At 57.8% G+C, this 18,923-nt stretch overlaps 1 protein-coding gene across 4 annotated transcripts in view; it reads right to left on the bottom strand.

The window, feature by feature from the left end:
- The window catches only part of FBLN1 (fibulin 1), a 116,138-nt gene that overhangs the window by 71,210 nt on the left and 26,005 nt on the right, over window positions 1-18,923 (bottom strand). For all 4 annotated transcript variants that reach the window (XM_047066547.1, XM_047066545.1, XM_047066546.1 and 1 more), the window contains exons 5-14: window positions 16,386-16,445; window positions 15,170-15,271; window positions 14,217-14,354; window positions 12,908-13,045; window positions 8,649-8,792; window positions 7,720-7,848; window positions 6,909-7,034; window positions 3,938-4,057; window positions 2,942-3,073; window positions 1,139-1,262 (exon numbers count right to left, since the gene is read on the bottom strand). In XM_047066547.1, coding sequence (XP_046922503.1) covers window positions 1,139-1,262; window positions 2,942-3,073; window positions 3,938-4,057; window positions 6,909-7,034; window positions 7,720-7,848; window positions 8,649-8,792; window positions 12,908-13,045; window positions 14,217-14,354; window positions 15,170-15,271; window positions 16,386-16,445 — 1,213 coding nt within the window. The remainder of the gene's footprint in view (window positions 1-1,138; window positions 1,263-2,941; window positions 3,074-3,937; window positions 4,058-6,908; window positions 7,035-7,719; window positions 7,849-8,648; window positions 8,793-12,907; window positions 13,046-14,216; window positions 14,355-15,169; window positions 15,272-16,385; window positions 16,446-18,923) is intronic.

Genomic DNA, 18,923 nt, shown 5'->3' with positions numbered 1-18,923 from the left:
TTGAGGAAACGGAACTTTCTTAGGGGTCCGAGGTACGCCCTCGCTGCCCTCCGGGGCTCAGTTCTGGGGTGCCTCTTCCCTAACCGGGGCACAGGGAGGACACGAGCTATTGGATCTCCAGGCGGACGAACGTACGTGTGCTGGGGGAACAGAGCAAGCCCGCGAAGGTGGCGAGGCCGGAGGACGAGCACCTGGGAAGAGCCCAGAGTGCCGCTGGGGAGACGGAGGTCTGAGCATCTGGCATTCAGCAAGCCGGAGGCCAGGCCAGAACCGCAAGCCAGGGCAGCCGCCCTTTGGGCTTGAGCGAGTGGACACTGGGGCCGGGTGCACCAGCCAAGGAGGCCCTGACCCTCCAGCGGGAGGAGCAGGCTCACGGTCAAAAGGCCGAGTTGCGGTCAGCCTAGCTGTGCACTGGCTTCGAGCGTTTCCGGGGGTTGGAAAGGGGGGTCACGCACCCGTGCTCCCGAATCTGGCCCCACTAGAGAGCTCCTCCTGAAATTACTGACGGTGGCATGAAACGAACCTTGCTGAATAAAATTAGGGGTAGGGTGGTATGCAGTGAGGCCAGAGGTCCTCCCTACACCCTGAGGAAGGGGGTTTCTGGACATCCCAGCAGACACCCTAGTGGCCTGGGAAGGAGGGAGCTTCCAATCACATAGGAACATACAGCCTCAAGTTTGGGACACAGAAAATTCCGTGCCGTTCCCACACAGTCACCGGGCTGAATGGAATCTGGCTTTCAGGAGGGGGGTCGCCTAATGACGATGCCCCAGCAACCACATCAGCTCACCCAGAAGCGTCACTACCTTCGTCTGGGTCAGAGTATGTTCTGACCTCTGCATCTCGCGGATGACGAAGCTGAGGCCCGGCGAGCTGCCTCGGGCCCAAGGTCTCAGGCCTGGTGTTTCTGTCTGGCTCCTCGCACAGGCTCCCTGAGGCCAGGCCTGCCCTCCTTGAAGTCACTACCTAGGCTCTCTGCAACCAGCCTCCCGGCGTTTAGGGGCTTGAGAATCGGGGTCCTCAAGTTTCCCAGGGCCCCGGTGGGAGGGCACAGTTCGTGAGCCGCCCACCCAGGCCGGGAGCCAGGCCCCCAGGAAGGCCGACGCAGACAGACAACGGCGGGGCCCGAGGGACTTACGTGTCTGCGGAGCGGCGGTAGTTCTTGGGGCACTCGAAGGCCAGGCAGCGGAAGCCACCCTGGATGTTGAAGCAGGTCTCGTTGATGGAGCAGTTGTGGATGCCGGTCACACACTCATCGATGTCTGTGAGAGACCCCAAGGCAGCCCGGTGAAGGCTGAGGCCGCCCGAGCGGACCCCATCCCCAGATGGTGGCGCTGGGGCCTCCCACCAGGCAGGACTGAGGGGGGAGATGGGGCCGCCCTTGCCCTCCCCTGCTCCCCTCCCTCCCCTGCTCTCTGTGGCAACGCCCTTGCCAGCTTTCTTACTTCTAGGATAATCGGTATTTATGGAGGTTTTACTCATCGTTCACAGTTCTGGGATGAGCTTTGGAGAGTTCCGTTCTCCCGACGGCTCACTGGGCAAGAACTGTTATTACCCTCAGTGTAGGCAGGAGCTCACACAGGCTCCGGGGCTCCCCCAAGGCCGCACATTTTGCACCCGGCAGAGTTGAGCTTTGAACCCACACGGGCCAGAGCCAAGGTTCTAAGCAGCCAGCAGCTGTCCGAGGCTCCTGAGGGTCAGTACCGTCACCTCACGGGGGACTCGTGACATGCCAGAAGGAAATGGCAGAAGCTAATGGCTGCGTGTGACGGATGAGGACACCAAGGCTTCAAGGAGTTCTACGTTGTGCCCAGAGCCCGGGGTCGGTGAGGCCTGGGGCACTGTCCTGAGAGGTCCCGGACACGGGGAGCTGTCCTCTTTCCCACAGGTCTCAGGAGCAGCAGAATGGTGGGGTCTGGCGAGCCTGAGAGGCGTCTGTGAGAGGTGCCAAATGCCTGATCTCGGCGGTAAAAACAACACTCCTAATCTCAAAGGCCGAGGCTCAGGAATGTGTTTTGCTGTGTCTGGCAGGACCCCAGGTTGCGGCAAGGGAGGCCGGCCAGGAGCAAGAAAGTCATCTGCTCCGCCAGAGAGGCGAAAACAAAGTGACTTCCACCCAGAGCTGCGGACGCGCTGAGTGGGTGCCTCCCAGGAAAGGCCACCGCTCCTGCCCGCCTTTGATCAAAGTCCTTCCTCACGACCAGAAATCACGTGTGCAGAACCCGGGGCGTCTGAGGAAGGGGCCGGACAGACCCGACCTCTGTGGCTCAGCTTCTTAGGGCCATCCCTCGATCCACTCCGGGATTGTTCGTTCACAAATATCTACTCGATACCCCTCTCTCGGTCACCAAATGGCTCGGTTACAGGACTCACGGTGACTCCTAGGGTGTTCTTAGATATGGGAGCTGAGTGCAGATGGGGGCCATCAGCCCCCCTCATTTAGTCCATGCGGGAGCTGACCCCTTGGCCCCAGCGGGACACCCTCATGAATACAGAGACCTCAGGGCTGTCCCACTGCGGACCACGCCCGCCCTCACCAGGGCAGTCATCGGCACCTTGGGACAGAGGCCTCCCCCACCTGCTCACTGCTCTGCCCGCAACTCTCGGCAGGGCCTGGCTTACGTCAAGGGCCTGTCGAATCAGTGGATGAAAGGCTGACCGAGTAGCCCCCCTGCTGTGGGATGGGGTCCCACTTCCTAAAGGTTGTCAGCCCCTGTTCTGGCCCCCTCGGAGCTGCTGAGGGCAGGGTGGGAGGGTCAGAACCCCCCGGAGACAGGCGTGCCAGGAGTGAGAGACCAGGGTGCGTGTGGACCCCGAGACACTCCGTGGATGCAGAGGCCCCCCCTCCCCTTCCCAGATGCACCCCCCCCAGTGGGTCAGGGAGGCTGCCTGGCCTCAGCTCCCCGGCACCACAGAGCCCCAGGCCGTCCCCAGCGCTCACCTTGGCAGTTGCGGCCGTTGGGGGCCAGCCTGTATCCGGACGGAGGGCAGGTGCACTGGAAGCTTCCAGGGATGTTGATGCAGCGATAGGAGCAGATGTGGCCCCCGGTGGGCAGGGCGCACTCGTCAATGTCTGTGACGGCAAAGCCCACCCTCAGCATCCCGTGACCGAGCTCCATTCCCAACGGTGGGCCGGGAAGGGGCCTGGGAGGACGGCCACATGGGGCCCTCTGGACACAGGAAGCCGCAAAGTACTGGGGTGGGGCCCAGGAACCGTTACATCGGAGGGGAACGTGAGGCCCAGAGAGGGGAAGAGCTTAGCCCAGCGTCACACAGCAAGTCCACGGTGCAAAGTACGTACACGTGGGGGAAGGAGGCGGTACGGGGGCCAAGTGGAGGGGGAAAGGCCAAGGGCTTCAGAACAGCACGTAGCACAGATGGCCCGCGGGCTGCAGGCACACCCTGACGCTAACGGTTATCCACGTGCTAATAAGAAACACGCCTTCCGTGGAAACGGTAGGAATCCCAACAGCACCTTTCAGCACCTACGGTGCGCCAGGCACTGTACTAAGCGCTTCTGGGTCGTCTTCAACCCTCTGACAGCCCGGTGGGGCTGGGGTCGGCCCTCAGGCTGCAGGTGATGGATGGTCCCCCACCAGGGAGAGGCAGAGCTGCGAATCGGGCATGCGGGGGTGCCCCCTGAGGCCCCTCCTCGCCCCAGGGTCGCACACTGCCAAGCCCTGGCACCTGCGGTCCCCGCCACGTGTGGTCCAAGGCCCCCCACACGACGTGGCGCTCACCAGCTACGCATTTCGGAAAGAAAAATCCGGGGAGTGGGTGTGCTGCTTTCTAAACCTCACTCTCGAGGACTCATTTGTATCCAAACAAGCCTCAGCTGCAGGGAGAAAAAACCTACACCGGCCGCCAGCCTGCAAGGGCGTTCGGGAGAAAGGGGCGGGGGTGCTCTCCCCTCAGCCGGGCGGGGCGCCCCCCTCACCTTCGCAGGTGACGCCGTCCACGTCGCTGAGCTGGTGGCCTCGCCGACAGTAACACTGGTAGGAGCCGTACACGTTGGCGCATTCCTGGCTGCAGGGACTGCTGTTACACTCGTTCACGTCTGAAAGAGAGAGGGTCCCCGGAGGTCACCCCGCTTGGAGCCACCCCGCACACCCCTGGTCCCCCTCAAGGGAACACATATGGAGGGCCCGAAGTCCCGCCGTCTGCCGCCTGGGGTCGCCCCGAGGGACAGGGGCTCCCATTCCATCCCCCCACTACTCCCCCGGCTGATGGATCCGGAATCTCTCATCAGGACGACATAAAGCCTCCGGTCTCGGCTCCGTCCGGTGGGTCCCGCCTCAGGCTCCCAGGGTCAGTTCTAGTCCTCAACTGGAGACGTGATCACAGCCCTCCCCAGTTCACCTCCAAGACGATGCCCTCTGCGGAGACGGAGGCCCGAGCGAACCGTTGATGTGCCCACATCCCGGATATCCCAGTGCGTAAAGCTCACCACCAGCCCACTCAGCGACTCTGAGCTCCCGCTCGTCTGTTCCCTTCGCTGAGAGCAGGGATCGGCGCAATTCTGGCCCACCACTTGCTTTTGTAAAGGAAGTTCTATTGGCCCACAGCCACACTCACTCATTTACCCTGGCGTATGGCCGCCTTTGCCCTGCAAAGAAGCGGGTACCCGCAACATAGACTGTGGCGGGCAGAGCCTAAAATATTTACTATGCGGCTTTTAGGAAAAGATTTGTGCCAACCTCTGGCCTAGAAGTCCCGTCTCACATTTATTTACTGCTAATTCCTAGCAGGGCAGACGGGGTGAGCAGCTAAGAATGTCCATTAGCCTCTCGGCCCGTGTTTCGTCCCTGCAGCACCCCCAACACCCTGCCTGGCCGTCCCTGCTGCCCAGTGTGGTTTCTCATCAAATCCTAGAGACACTCCTCGAAGGCAGGAACCACGTTCTTGCTACGCACCTTATCGGGGTTGCTTTACAAATGCGTAGCGGAAGGATAGGGCAAAGCTGGCCATGCCCCGGTTTTGTGTCCCCAATGTTGCTACTCACGTAGACGTGACTACCTCCTTTCCAGTCACTGGGGACTGATGAAGAACAGCGTAAGCCATGAATGCTAACAGCAGTGACACCCACGGTCCCCATAGCTGGCACTTGGTCTCACACAGGACACTGGGATATGCTCTCCACGTGCATCATCCTCAGGACCCCCGGGAAGGTGGGTCCTGCTCCCCCCACTTTTGCAGATGAGGACAATGGGGCCCAGAAGTGCCGAGTTACTTCTTCAAGGCCATAACACGGTCAAGCTGGGATTTGAACCCAAGCTCGAGGGACCCCTGTGCATCAATCTTTTTTTCCTTGCCAAAACACGTGCATTGAGTCTGGTTCCTGGGGACAGATCCTAGAATCTTGGGGGGACCCGAGGGCCCAGGATCCCGTCACACCGTCCACCCTCCAGTGGGAGACCTGTGCGTACTGGGTGCGTCGGGGCATACGTGACTTTTGTGATCGTCCTGCCGAGCGTCCAGACGCTGTACCCAGGCGCCGCGCTGCACAGAACAGGGCTTGCGGGGCGACGGGAGGGGAGCGCCGAGGGCTGTAAGAGCTCTGGACTTTGCTGATCTCAGAACCTAGTCCTCAGAGAAGATGTGACGTCTGCTGAGCGCCTACGGTGTGCCAGGCCCTGTGCTGAACACACTTCACGCCATCTCGGTCCAGCCCCAGAGGAGGTGGATGTTATCTGAGAACCGACAGACTCAGCACTAACAACTCCCTCCAGCCTCCACCCGGCAGACTAAGGGCCCTGAGCACACTTTAGCATGGCTTCTACCGGCCCAAGACGGGGTGCCCAGGATGACGACCCCAGACCCTTAAAGTGCCTGCCTGAGAAAGGTCAGAGCAGCCCAAAGAAGACACTCGGTCCTGACCTCCCTTTTTCTTAGAAGGGTTGACTTTAGCAAACTTGCAAATGTCAATCCTTGCTCTGTCCCTTTGAGATGTACCCCCTACAACCCAGGACCTGCAAACCACGCCTTTGAAGTGCGATCACTGGGAAGGGCAGGTCCCCGGCCCCCCACCTCCGCCCCTGCCCTCCCAGTCTCTGTGGGAGGGCAGGCGCCAGTTAGCAGGTGCAGCCAGCCTAAACATGCTGATCCCCCACTTAACGTCCTGCAGCACTTGTCTTTAGCACACCCCAGCATTTAAAAAGGCTTCTGCCCTTTGGGGCACTTGGGTGGCTCAGTTAAGCGTCCAGGGTCGGCTCAGGTCACGATCTCACGGTTTGTGAGATCGAGCCCCACATCGGGCTCTGTCCTGACAGCTCGGAGCCTGGAGCCTGCTTCGGATTCTGTATGTGTGTGTGTGTCTCTCTCTCTCTCTCTCTCTGCCCCTTCCCCCCGCTCACACTCTGTGTCTCTCTCTCAAAAATAAATAAAACATTTTTAAAAAATTTTTAATAAAGAAAAATTTAGAAAGCCTCCTGCCTTCTGCTTTTCCCAAACTGAGATCGTTTTACACCCAAGCCCCTCTCCGCGGATGCAACAGTCTGGGTAAACTCTGTCTTACCCGTTTCCTCGAAAATCTGACCTACCAAGCCCTGTCTCCTGGTAGGACACTGAGGCAGGCGAGGCCAGCCACTCCTGGAGGTCACGTGAACACAGGGTGGGTGGGACGCCTCCCCATCCCGCACTCTTAGCCACGTCCCTTGTTCCTAAACCGGCTTATCCGTTCCCCACGTGCGTGGCCCTGGGCAGATGCCACTGGGCGCTCCGGGGCCCAGGAGGCCCAGGCATCTCTGACACATCACCTGTCACAGGCGTTTCCCCCACTGATGCCTCACTTAATCTGCGCTTGGGAAACAAACTCGAGTCTGTCCCAATGGACGGCGTCTGCGGGTGGAGCCGTGGCTTCTCCGAGACAAGGGAGTCGATCAGCCTGCCCGGCGCCCAGGCCGCCTCACCTTCACACGAGCGGCCGTCGGCAGAGAGCCGGAAGCCCACGGAGCAGCTGCAGTAGTAGGAGCCCGGCGTGTTCTCGCACTTGTGGCCGCACAGGCGCCCGGGATAGCGCCGACACTCGTTGATGTCTGAAACGGAGCAGGTGGGCCCCCTCAGTGCCACCCAAGCCTCTGCTGGCGACCCCACCTCCCGCAGCCTCTCTGCTCAGATGAGAGGCGCAAAGTGACTCGTCCCACGAGTCAAACCCACGGCACGAGTGGGCGAGGGAGCCGGGGCCACGCCCGCCCGTCTGCTCACCGGGCCAGTCGCGTGTGCCTTCCGTGACGCACACCTGAGGACGTGTCCACCCATCAGTTCCCCACCCCAGAGCCCTGAACGAGGGTCCACTGGGGTCTGACAAGGGGCCAGCCTCCCCCGAGCACCCTGGTCTGCGGATGGCAGGCGCTCGGCTGGTGGGGTCTGTCCCCGTTCCCGGTGCCGAGGCCACCGTGCCTCAGGCACACAGCCCCGCAGCCCTGCACGAGGGCAGCGACTCTGGGAGAAAATCACTAATGCTCTCGGACATTTGTGGAGTGGGCTGGGGTCTCATAGACCCTTGGAGGTCTTGAGTCAAGCAGAACACCTGTTCTGCGGGCGGGTGACACCCGGGAGTGCAGCACCAGGGCTGGGACCGGACGGGGGGTCTCTTGACTCAGGGTCTCTTCTCGGGGACTGCTGCACTAGGGCTCTCCGAGGTGAGGCATAGACTGTGGCCACGCCAGGGTGCCACCTGGCCGGGCCCCCCCCCCCAGGCCTTCAGGGATACCCACGTACCCACACACGTCCTGCTGATGCCGTCGAAATAGTATCCGGCTTTGCACTCACAGCGGAAACTTCCAGGCGAGTTGACACACAGGTGCCCCGGCCCACAGGGCTCAGAGGGCGCCGCGCACTCATCCACATCTTACAAAAGAGAAGGAAGGACACGTTGAGAAACGTTAAGCGGGGGCTTTTCCCTGAGATGATCAGAAAGGAAGCCGGGAGAGCAGCAAACTAAACTGTACGTTGACAAAGCAGTATCATTGGCTCTTCAACACGATGTCCCAGAGCACCTGCTACGTGCTGGGCCCCATGCTGGGGACACAGCGGGCCCAGATGCAGCCCCTACCCTCGGGGCCTCCTGCTCTGGCCAGCCAGCAATGGCCCTAGCTGAGGCGGAAAGGGCCCAGTGACCCGGGGAGACGTTAAGGAAGTATTCTGGGAGTTGTAGAGAGCTTCTCTCTGGCTGGCAGGGGTTTGGATCCAAAGGAACGTAGCAGCGGGTAGGCAGAGGGAATAACGTAAGAGCAAAATACTGCACAGAGAGGAAAGGGCAGGGCTTCTTTAGGGAGCTGCAAGGCCTAGTTATCTGAATTATAAAGCTCGTGAAGGTGGGGCCACCTCAGGAGGACTAGGTTGTAAGCAGGGGCATCTGTCCTTGTCTGTCACCAACGGGGGCTGTGAGCAGGGAGGAATGAGAGCGCTTCCAGCTCAAGAGACCCTGGACAGACTGAAAGGGGTAAAACTGGGGACAGTGGTAGGCTGGCAGGCTACTGCCATGGTCCGGGCAATAGACGACGAAGGTCTAAGCTTGGAAGTGAGCAACGGGATGGATGGACAGGTTCACTTGGGGGATCTCCTCCTCCCCTTCCAGAGAAGGGAGGGGGGCGCCAGGCGCAGACAGAAAAGTTGATTTCAGATTGGTTCTCTCTTCCGATACCAACCAATACAGCGGGTTCCCTCCTCGTTGAGATGGTAGCCACGGCCACAATTGGGCACGTTCTTCTGACATGTGTAGGAGCCCTCCGTGTTGATGCATGTCTGCCCAACAGGGCATGGGGCACTGATACTTAAACATTCATTGATATCTGCAGCAGGAAAGACGGAGACAGCGAGGTTAAACGTGGAGGGCTTCCCAAAACCCAACAGCTAGATCTCCGAAACCCGCCCCCCCCCCACTTCCCTTCTTATTGCAAAACCACAAACAGAAGTACTACGATGCCCTCACCCTGGACCACGCGGCAGGCTTCCAGCCGGCTCCCGGGTTTTGCCAACACATGCCACCTGAAATACCACCTCCGTGGCATCTCCCTGCCCCTAGAGCTTCAAGCCCGCCATCCTTCCCTGCACCGAATCTGAAGCCGCGTGCCTGGCTCCCAGGTCTGCCCACGGTCACGTGGCTACGTCCCTTCTGAATCCTACAGGACTCGCAGTCCCCCACCACGGGGCTGGCAATTCGGGGGCCATCTCGTGTTCACTCGCTCCACACGGGGTGCGGGGCTAAGTGCCCTCGGCGCCAAAACTCTTGCCCCCGCGAGGCTCTGGGCTCCTCCGATGAAGGGCCCGGCCCGCCTGGCCTCGGCCTCACTCTGGCCAGCGGTCCCCGCGACCAGGCTTGAGCCCTTACAGCACACTGATGGCTCCTGGACAGGCCGCTTGGGTCCCACCTCTGTGCCTTTATTCACACAGCCCCTGGCTGGGAAGTCACCTCCCCTGTCTGCCCGGGAAACACTTTCACAGCTTGCGTGTCACCTCCTGGAGGCCCCTTCCTGTCCGGCCCCCATCTGGGCTCCTCAGGCCCGAGCTGACTTGTGCCCAGCGGGGAGGGGCTGCTGGCTCCAAGTTCACCGCACTGTGGTCTCCCTCCTTGACTGCACGTGCCTGCGTGGGGCCTTCACCTCTGCTGGACACACGCCTGGCGAGTGCGAACCAGTGATCGGACAAGGAGGACCCTTCATTCCCCCAGCTCGAATTTGGTGTAAAACCGCAGAGGCTACACTTCTTACTAGGGGGAGACTTCTACAGGCACCTAGGTTTTTAAGAATCCCCTTGTTCAGACACTTGCAAAGCACCCAGGGGACAGAGAGAAGGGAGTTATGGTAGAAGGCCCCTGAGCCAAAGTCAAAAAGAGGGATCAGCTGTCGTTCTCCCCTCCCGGCCAAGCCCCACGCTCCTTGAACCGTCAGGGGCCAGGACAGTCAGGGGTGGGACCCAGGGCCGCCCCTGGAGTCAGCCTTCACACAGCAGCGCAGCACTTAACAGTTTACAAAAGCTAGCCGGCTCCAGAAGCAGGGTGTCCTGCCTCCCAGCCCGAACATCAGCGTTGACAGGCTACAGTCCGCCAGTCAAATCCAGCTCACTGCTTGTTTTTGTCAATAAAGCTTTATTGGAACACCCGGGCTGCAACATAGACCCTACAGCACATGAACCTGGTACTTACTAGGCAGCCCTTTACAGAAAGAAATTTGTCCCCTGCCCCGTATCAAGAACAAATGCAGCGTCTAGCAACGACATCGCTGCCTCCCCCGGACGTTTTGTGCTCGCCAAGCAGATCTACAGTTCCCAAACTGTGTTCCGTGGAACACGAGTACCCCTTGAGACATGGTGTGCTCCCCGGGCAGGGGAGTCCCCCCACCTGTGAGCACCACAAGGTAAGGAAGGACCAGGCAATCAATGCATGAATGGGACACCGGGAAAAAATAAAGAACAAATAAATAGAAAAGGTCCAAGCCGTTTGGGAACGCGTCATACGACCTCTGTCTCTTACGGGCTCACACGGGAAAAGCCCGGACGATCCCGGCTGAAAAGCACCTCGCTAACTTTAACCCAATGACGACGGGACCCTTGATTGCCCCGATGGAACACCTCGGAACACCCCAAGATGCAGTGCGCGGGAAGCCCCGCTCTGGCCCATTCCGTCGTCCTCACTGAAGCCAAAAGGTAGATGGTGAGAACTCCGACAGGGAATCAGAAGAAGCAGGAAAAAGAAAACCAACAAAGATAGGATCGTCTCGGGGCGCCTGGGGGGCTCCGTTGGCAGAGCGTCCACTCTTGATTTCAGTTCAGGTCATGATCTCACGGGTTGTGGGATCGAGCCCCATAGTGGGCTCTGTGCTAACAGTGTGGCGTCGACTTGGGATTCTCTCTCTCTCTGCCCCCCCACCCCGCTTTTCCCCTCTCTCTCTGTCTTTCTCTGTCTCGCACTCTCTCTTCCTCCCTCTATCCCCACGCTCACTCTCTCAAACTGAATAAAGTAAAAAATATATATTAAAGAAAAAACGTTTTAAAGAAAGGATCCTGAGTTTCTTTAGGAGCACTAAAGAGCACTGTGGGCACGAGAAGGGGCACCTGCCCGAGCCCGAGTTGCGGGACGCCTCGTGGCTGCTCTGTAGACCCTCCAAACACCCAGGGACTGGCGGGTGGGGCTCCTTCGGGGCTTTGCTCTGCTCACCCAGGCTCTCCCTGCATCTAGGGAAGGATGCAGAGGGGACTGTCCCCACCCCTACTCTCACACCTTGTCCCCTACACACTTTGCACCCCGTAGAGGGGCAACGGGGCTACACAGACTCGCAAATGCTTCTTCCCTGTGGAAATCGGGGCTGATTTTGTCATGAGTCAGGGTTTCCACCCCAAACAGATGCCAGCCTCCTCTGCGGAGCCCCCTCCAAGCGCCCTGCAAGTCTGGGCAGGACCCTCCTCCCTGCTGGCCCTGGGAGAGCCATCAGCCCCCTGCTCACAGGCCCCCTGTGCTGGGTGACGACAGCCCGGCTGGCGGGAGGCTGGCGGGGGGCCAACCCCAGCCAAGCAGAGGCCCCCACAGCTCCGATGCCTCCCCACCCTCCCCGCACCGGATGACTGGGGAGCTTTAAAAGCAGAAGTCTGGGGTAGGGTTCCAAGGAGGCCTCTGTCCCAGGGGGTTACTGGTCTATTTGTCTTTAAATACTCTGGGATGGTTTAAAAAAAAAAAAAGGCAAGAGAGCTTTCTGTCCAAACTGCCATTTCAAATCAAAGATCAATATAGATTTATCTGAGAGAGGGCGAGGCAAACCTAAGACAGAAACCAGCTTCCAGAAGCGCCCTTTAAGGAGGGAAACGGGACAGCCTCAGTGAAGGAGGGTTCTAATTGGTGGTGTTTGCAGCTCTCCGGCAGGGGTGTGTGTGTGGCGGGGGGGGGGGGGGGGGGGGGTGTTCCCGTCCTCAAAGGCAGGACCCAGAAGCTACTGCTGGGCAGAGACCAAGGCCAGGCCGGCAGATCTGGACATAAATGCCAACAGCAAACACCGGCCGAGCCAAGTGGTTATAGCCTGGGTGACTCCGGGAGAAAGGGGTGTCACCTTCCGTTTGCAGAGCTCGTGACTCGTCCCTCAGCTCCCTGCCCCCTCCCCAGGCTGCTTCTCTATCCCGAGAGTGTGACCATTCACACGGGATTTCCTTTAATTCCACAGCAGTCTTGCTCTGACGTCAGGCAATACAGTAGATTTGTTTTGCGGCGAAATGTATGTGACATAAAATTTGCCATTTTAACGATTTTTAAGGGTATAGACAGGGGGCATTAAATACGTTCACACGGCCGTGCAGCCATCACCGCCTTCCATCCACACAACTTTTTAATTTGCCCCAACTGAAACTCTGCGGGGTAGACGCTAGCTCCCCACATTCCCGCCCCAGGCCCCTGGCACCCCCATTCTCCCTTCCATCTCGACGAAATCCACTGATATAAAGTATTTTCTACAACTAAACTTTAACACACATCATCTCGTTCCATCCTTGCCTCAAGCCGCCAAACCAGGTAGTAGGATTATTCCCATTTTCTAGAGGACGAAATTCAGAGTCAAAGGAGGGACATAAACCACCTTAACGCATTCATTCTAAACCACGTGTCTCGAACTCCAAAACTGAAGCCGGACCAGGGGTCGGTCAACTACAGCCCTGCGGCCACACCCGGCCCGCACCTGTTTTTGCAAGTCAAGCTCTACGGGGACACGGTACCGTGCGTTTGTTCACAAATCTGTGGCTGCTCCCTAGCTTGGTCCACAGAGCCGAGTTTTTGCAACGGAGACCGTATGGCTAACATATTGGCTTCCCAGCCCTTCTGAGGATATGCTTGCCGACCTCTGCTCGGCAGGCCCAGCGCGTTCTAGAGCTGTGGCCCGCCGCTCGAGCGCCTCGCCCTGCCTGGGGGACCCTGGCGGCAGTGTCTTACCAATACAGTTGCCTAGAGCATCTTGTATAAAGCCACTCTTGCATTGTAGCTTGGGTCTGCAGCGGAAGGATCCCAGAGTATTCTGACAGATAAAATCGGGGAGGCAGTTATGAATACCACTCTCACACTCGTCAATATCTGGTACATCATAAAAAAAGGAAATTGTTAGCAAGAGTCCTGCCAGAGGCAACTTACAACATTCACAAAAATCACAAGAAAGTTTTTTTTTTTCCTCATGCTCATTACTCAGACTACAACCCGAAACATTCCAATCGAGAAGTCACATAAAAAAAAAAGAGCCTTAGTTAGCCAAATAGTGCTCGCGTTGCTGAAGATTTAAAGTTCTTTTTTTTTCTCCCCCCCCCCCCCCCCCCCGCCCCAAGGCTCTTATGAGGCAAACTTTCTGTTATATACTAAATAACCCAGGCATTTTCCTGGCAGTATGTGGGATTTTTTTTTTTTTTTTTTACCTCTAGGCTAAGTGCATGTTTGGTTTAGACAATAAAGCAATGATCTTAGTGGCAATAAAAACTGTGCCTACGAACTCATTCATTCTGACGTTGTCACAATATTCCAAATACGAACAGTGGTGATTGCCATGGTCGGACATTTTGGCTGCCCTTCCTTTGAAGTTCGTGGCTGTCAAATGTTCAAAAGTGTATACTCAGCTGGCTGGGCCCCTGGGATCTCAGGGTCCAAACCGCCCAGCGAGGCTGCGAGGATGGACCGAACAGAGCTTTGCCCAAAGGCCCTGCGACGTCAGGAGGGTGTGCCTGGCTTTTGAAAAGTTACCCTCGTAACTCAACCAAAACTTTTATACAAGTGGTGCTTTTCGTTCTGAAGGGCTGGAAACCCTCAGAAGAAAACTATGTTCTCATAGATCCTCATCAAAGCCTTATCTGCCAAATGACATCTATGGCTTGGCGGGGAAAGGCCAGCAGCCAGAAATGTCGTGTTTTTAGGCAGCGGAAGAGAGTAAGCTTTGAACTTCAAGGAAGTCTGGAATCAGATGGAAGGCAGCTGTTGCACAGATTTTTTTTTTTTTTTTTTTTTTTGTAGAAGGCACATGTGAGCACCTGAAGTTCATTCACTTCTCATCTTGCTTTGAAATGATCCTGCTCTGAGCCTTTTCAGAAGTCCAAACTCACCATTGTCATTAACTCAGCGTTAAGATAAGAAGGTAAATCTTTACTAACAACACAACGGGTCGGTGCCCCGGGCAGTCACAGGTGGGGTCCAGTGCTGCCTTTACTATCTCATTCTATCTATTCCTGGAGAGCTGAGGTGTGTAGACTGGAGAGTGTTATACCTTTGCAATCATTGTCCTCTGTGAGCTCATAGCCAGTCCCACAGCTGCTGTCTCTCTGGCAGCGGAAAGAGCCCACTGTATTGACACAGGACTCCCCAAGCCGGCAATTGTGGCTGCCCGTGATGCATTCGTTGATATCTAGGACAGACGGAGGCAACGAGGGAGTAACCAGCAAGAACAAAGGACCCCGGCGCTTCGCCCGAGGAATGTACCGGAAGGCACCGTAAATGGGTTCCCAGCATCTCTCCAGTCCCCCACCCGTGTGTATTCGGGCTGTGCACCTGAAGGGGTCTCAGGCACTCACCACCCAATCAAAAGCAATGGTTTCCTTCCCCGGCTAAGTTTCAGAGCGACTGCTCGTTTTTTGGTGTTTTTTTTTTTTAACGTGTTCTTGATTTTCGAAAGAGAGAGAGAGAGAGAGAATGAGCAGGGGAGGGGCAGAGACAGAGTGGGAGACACAGAATCCGAAGCAGGCTCCAGGCTCCGAGCTGTCGGCACAGAGCCCGACGCGGGGCTTGAACTCATGAACCGCGAGATCGCGCCCTGAGCGGAAATCAGATGCTCAACCGACTGAGCCACCCAGGCGCCCCCTACCGCTCATTTTGAGAACGCACTAAGCAGCGCGAGGCCCTGCACTGGAGTCACATGACCCTTAGCACCCCTCTAAGAGGCTGTCACTGTCCTCCATCTCCCCCACCCCAAATGGGAGGGGAGAGAGAGGCTGAGGGATGTGCCCAGGGCCACTCAGATCCTGGCTTCAGAGCCCGGTCAGACGCCAAACCCAGCCCCGTTTCCCAGCACGGTGTGTAAATGCCCCGGGAGGAGAGCCGTGGCCAGGCGCCGTGGACTCCACCTGCCTACGAACGGGGCCCCGACGTGTGCAGAGCGTCAAGCAGAGACGGGGGCAGAGGCCCCCCGCCGCCCTGCTGTGGCCGGAGCTCGGTGACGGTTACCTTCACAGGAGACGCTGTCGGGCAGCAGCTGGTAGCCCACGAAGCAGGAGCAGACGACCCCCTCCCCCGTGTCTCGGCACTGCTGTTTGCAGGGGCCGCCACCTGGAATCAGAGCAAATCAGGGCAACCGGGGGCCAAACACCCACCACAAGCCTCTGGCGTTTCCGGCTCCCTGAGGGCCAGGCAAACGCCCTCAGGGTGGACGACACACGGGACACAGGCTCCCCAGGTTGGAGCCCACCCTCTCCAGCGTGGCACCCCTCCCTTCCCGAGGGAGACCCCCGGGATCTGGCCCCTGCACGACCCCGGGACCTCCCCTCCAACCACACTTCCTGCAGGGCAGCCGACGGGTGCTCAGAGAGCCAATCTCACGGGGACAGACCTCTACCAGCTGGCTAAACGTTGTCACAGTTCTGGCCGCTCCCCAGGCCCCGCGAGCCCCCTGCCCGCTTCTCCAGCCTCTCCCTCTAGCCCCGGGCCCACCCCTCCCCGTGAGCCGCACGAGTCTGCGTGTCTCCAACACCGCGTGCCCAGTGTTACTTCCTTGGCCAGCCCCCCCTCACCCACCGCAAACAAGCCTTTCCCTCCCCCAGGAAGGCCTCCCACACCCCCCAGAGAGCTTTCTGGGCTCTATGCCCTCCCCACCCCACCCCCACCTCCCACCCCACCTCTGTGCGGCCTGTCACTGTACCCGGGCCACATCATTCTGTGATTTCACTGGCTCCCAATTAACGCCCCGACCACAGAGCAAGCTTCCTAATGAACCTCTGGAGCAGACTTGCCCGTCTAGACAAGCAGAACGGTCCACGAAAGACAAATCTAGTTTTATCATGTGAAAAACAAACCTGCCAGGCCCTAGTCACTTTGAATTTGCGAATGATGCCACCAGTGGCACAGCTGGGGCTCCGGGACACAAGGCAAGTAACACTCGGCCCTCCCTCCGGTGGTGTTCACCCTTCACAGAGCCTGTGTTGGTGGGGAACGCTGTGCTGGGAGCTTTTAAGGGCCCACACGGCCCCTTCCTGTGAGCTCACCCTGTCTCCCCCTGGCCCATCAGGCCCCAGCCCACAGGGAAGGAGGAAGGGGGCCCAGGAGTGCAGCGACTCCAGCCGACTCAGCCCAAGCGCTCTTCCCAGGACGTCAGACTCCCAAGGATATGAGCGCGGACTGCCCCGCAGGCTGGATTCACGGCCTGCTGGAGGGAGCAGGGCCTCACCTCTGCAGCGGTCGTTCAGGTACGGGTCCTCCTGCTCCTCCTCAATCTCCGAAATCTTGGCTGTGGGAGAAAGAGAGGCAAATTGGACATTTATCCAAACACAGCGTCCCGTCTTGTCTCAGCAAGCTCTGAATCCTCTACCTCCCTGTAAGCATCGGGCAATCGCGCCCGTTTCATCAGCTCAGCGTTTCAACCGAGTGCTGTGGGAGCTGAGGCCATCCGAAGCACTTGCCCTATTTCAGCAAATGCAGTCACGGCCCCCAAACCGTGCACCTGGGAAAGGCTTCTTGTTAGGGCGTGAATTGTGTCTCCCCCGCCTCACCTCACCCAGAAGATATTATAGCTCTAACCTCCAGTACCTGTGAACGTGACCTTACTTTAGAAGAGAGTCTTTGCAGAGGATCGAGTTAAGGTGGATTAGGGTGGTCTGTGTCCTTATAAAAAGAGGAACCTGGACACAGAGACAGACACGCACCGAGGAAAAAGGATGTGAAGACACAGGCAGGAGAGAGCCATCCGTGCACTGGCCAAGGAGCACCGGGGCGGCCGGGAGAGAGGCCCGCCCTGGAGCAGATTCTGCCCCGAAGCCTCAGAAGGAAGGAGCCCTCCGCCAACACCCTGCTCTGTGGCGTCTAGACTCCAGACTGTGAGACGCTACGTTTCTGTTGCTGAAGCTCCCCACCAACCCGTCTGCGGTGCTTTGTTAGGGCAGCCCCAGGAAATGGATGCCCTTCTACAGCTTGCCTGCAAAACTCAGTTTACCGCCGGTCATCCATAGCCACTCACTGGGTTCATTCCGCAGATGGGTCTGAGCATCTGTGCTGGGGGTTGAGCACTCGGCTTAGACAAGGCCCCTGCACTCAACAGAAAATTCAACACGGCCACGGGAGACGGCGGGGTACCCTAATTTAATCGAATGGGGTGGTTTTCCACTGGTAGTTGTGGGGTAAGAGAAGAAATGGGTTAGTCCTTTCAGCTTGCGTACAGCCAAGGGCGGGGAGGATCCCTAAAAATCCTCAAAAACCAAGGCCTCCGAAGTCGAGGACCCTTCCTCAAGACCGGGTGACAGGGAACCCAACTCAATCACAAGTCGACAGCATTATGTCATTATGTTACAGCGCTGGGCGGGGCGGGGGGGGGGAGCAAAAATCAAAGTGCATCCGTGTGAGAGATGATGTTTTTGGGGCGATAGTGGGGTGTGGGGTCCGGAGCTGACGACCAAGAAGGAATTCTTGAAGATGTCTTTGGTGCAAAAAGGCGATTTTATTAAAGCCCGGGGACAGGACCCGTGGGCAGAAAGAGCTGTCCGGGGACCATGAGGAGAGGCTGGTTATATACTGTGAGGTCGGGGGAGGTAAAGTCCGGGGGAAGTTTCCAGGGACGTTTTCACCTGCTAAAGACTCCCAGGGCACCGGAGGCCTAGCTGTTGTCAAGCCAGGATGGTTTTTCCCTCCAGCAAAGCATCAGGGCTGAGACAGCAGGGAATCCCGCAGAAACGTGTTACTCTGCTGCCCCAGTATCTGCCAAGGGGCTGCAGCCTAGAAGGAAATTGAGGTCTATCTGCCTTTGTTTCCCACATCAAGAGACACCGAAAGAGACCGCAGAAAAAACCAGGAAAGGAAATGGACCTAATGGAAACCGTATTTCTCTCTATGTCAATTTCCTCTTTCTTCTGCTTTCTGTATCTTCTAAACCGCCCCCAGTGAGTGCGTAATCCACGCACGGCAGAAAAATAAACATCATTACGACCAAACGGTTTAGTAATTCCGCTATGAAATCTTTTTTTAAAATTTTTTTTTTTCAACGTTTATTTATTTTTGGGACAGAGAGAGACAGAGCATGAACGGGCGAGGGGCAGAGAGAGAGGGAGACACAGAATCGGAAACAGGCTCCAGGCTCTGAGCCATCAGCCCAGAGCCCGACGCGGGGCTCGAACTCACGGACCGCGAGATCGTGACCTGGCTGAAGTCGGACGCTTAACCGACTGCGCCACCCAGGCGCCCCATCCGCTATGAAATCTAATACGGCATAATTTACCTACACTAACTGCACAAAGGCGGTCTTTTCTCAGCGCTGTTAAAATACGGTAAGGGTCCCTAAGCAAACTTTTTGCTCGGCGAGGAACTGTGAAAAAGACCTCGCGAGTGCGAATCATCTCTTCTAGGTTAGGGGGCTGGGAACCTCTGCAATCTGGGGACTCTCTGCTCACGGGGGGCATTCAGTCCAGGCCAAGGCACAGGCCGGGACGTCTGCTGGGAGGACCCGTGAAGAGCTATTTCTTCACCGTCAAGGTCTGCGTGGTGTTCTGTGGGAACAAGCCCGGCCCTAACGGACCACCATTTCTGCCCCAAAACGAATCCAGAACCTGGGTGTCACCAGCCTCAATCTCCCAGTCTGTAGAACGGGGATAATCAATATATGTCCTAGTAGTGTTCCACCCAAACCCTCCGTGGTAAAGGGACAGGGCTCTTTCCTTTGTTTTGAGCCAATCCTTTGATAACATGGAATATAAACGAATTGCCAGAAAGAACTCAAGAA

This window comes from Lynx rufus, unplaced genomic scaffold (assembly GCF_022079265.1).
Source record: "Lynx rufus isolate CCGP_SWC_20201006 ecotype Redwood Valley unplaced genomic scaffold, mLynRuf1.p SCAF_7, whole genome shotgun sequence".
Lineage (NCBI taxonomy): Eukaryota > Metazoa > Chordata > Mammalia > Carnivora > Felidae > Lynx > Lynx rufus.
Note: the sequence above shows the minus strand (reverse complement) of the source record. Positions and strands in the feature narration are given on the sequence as shown.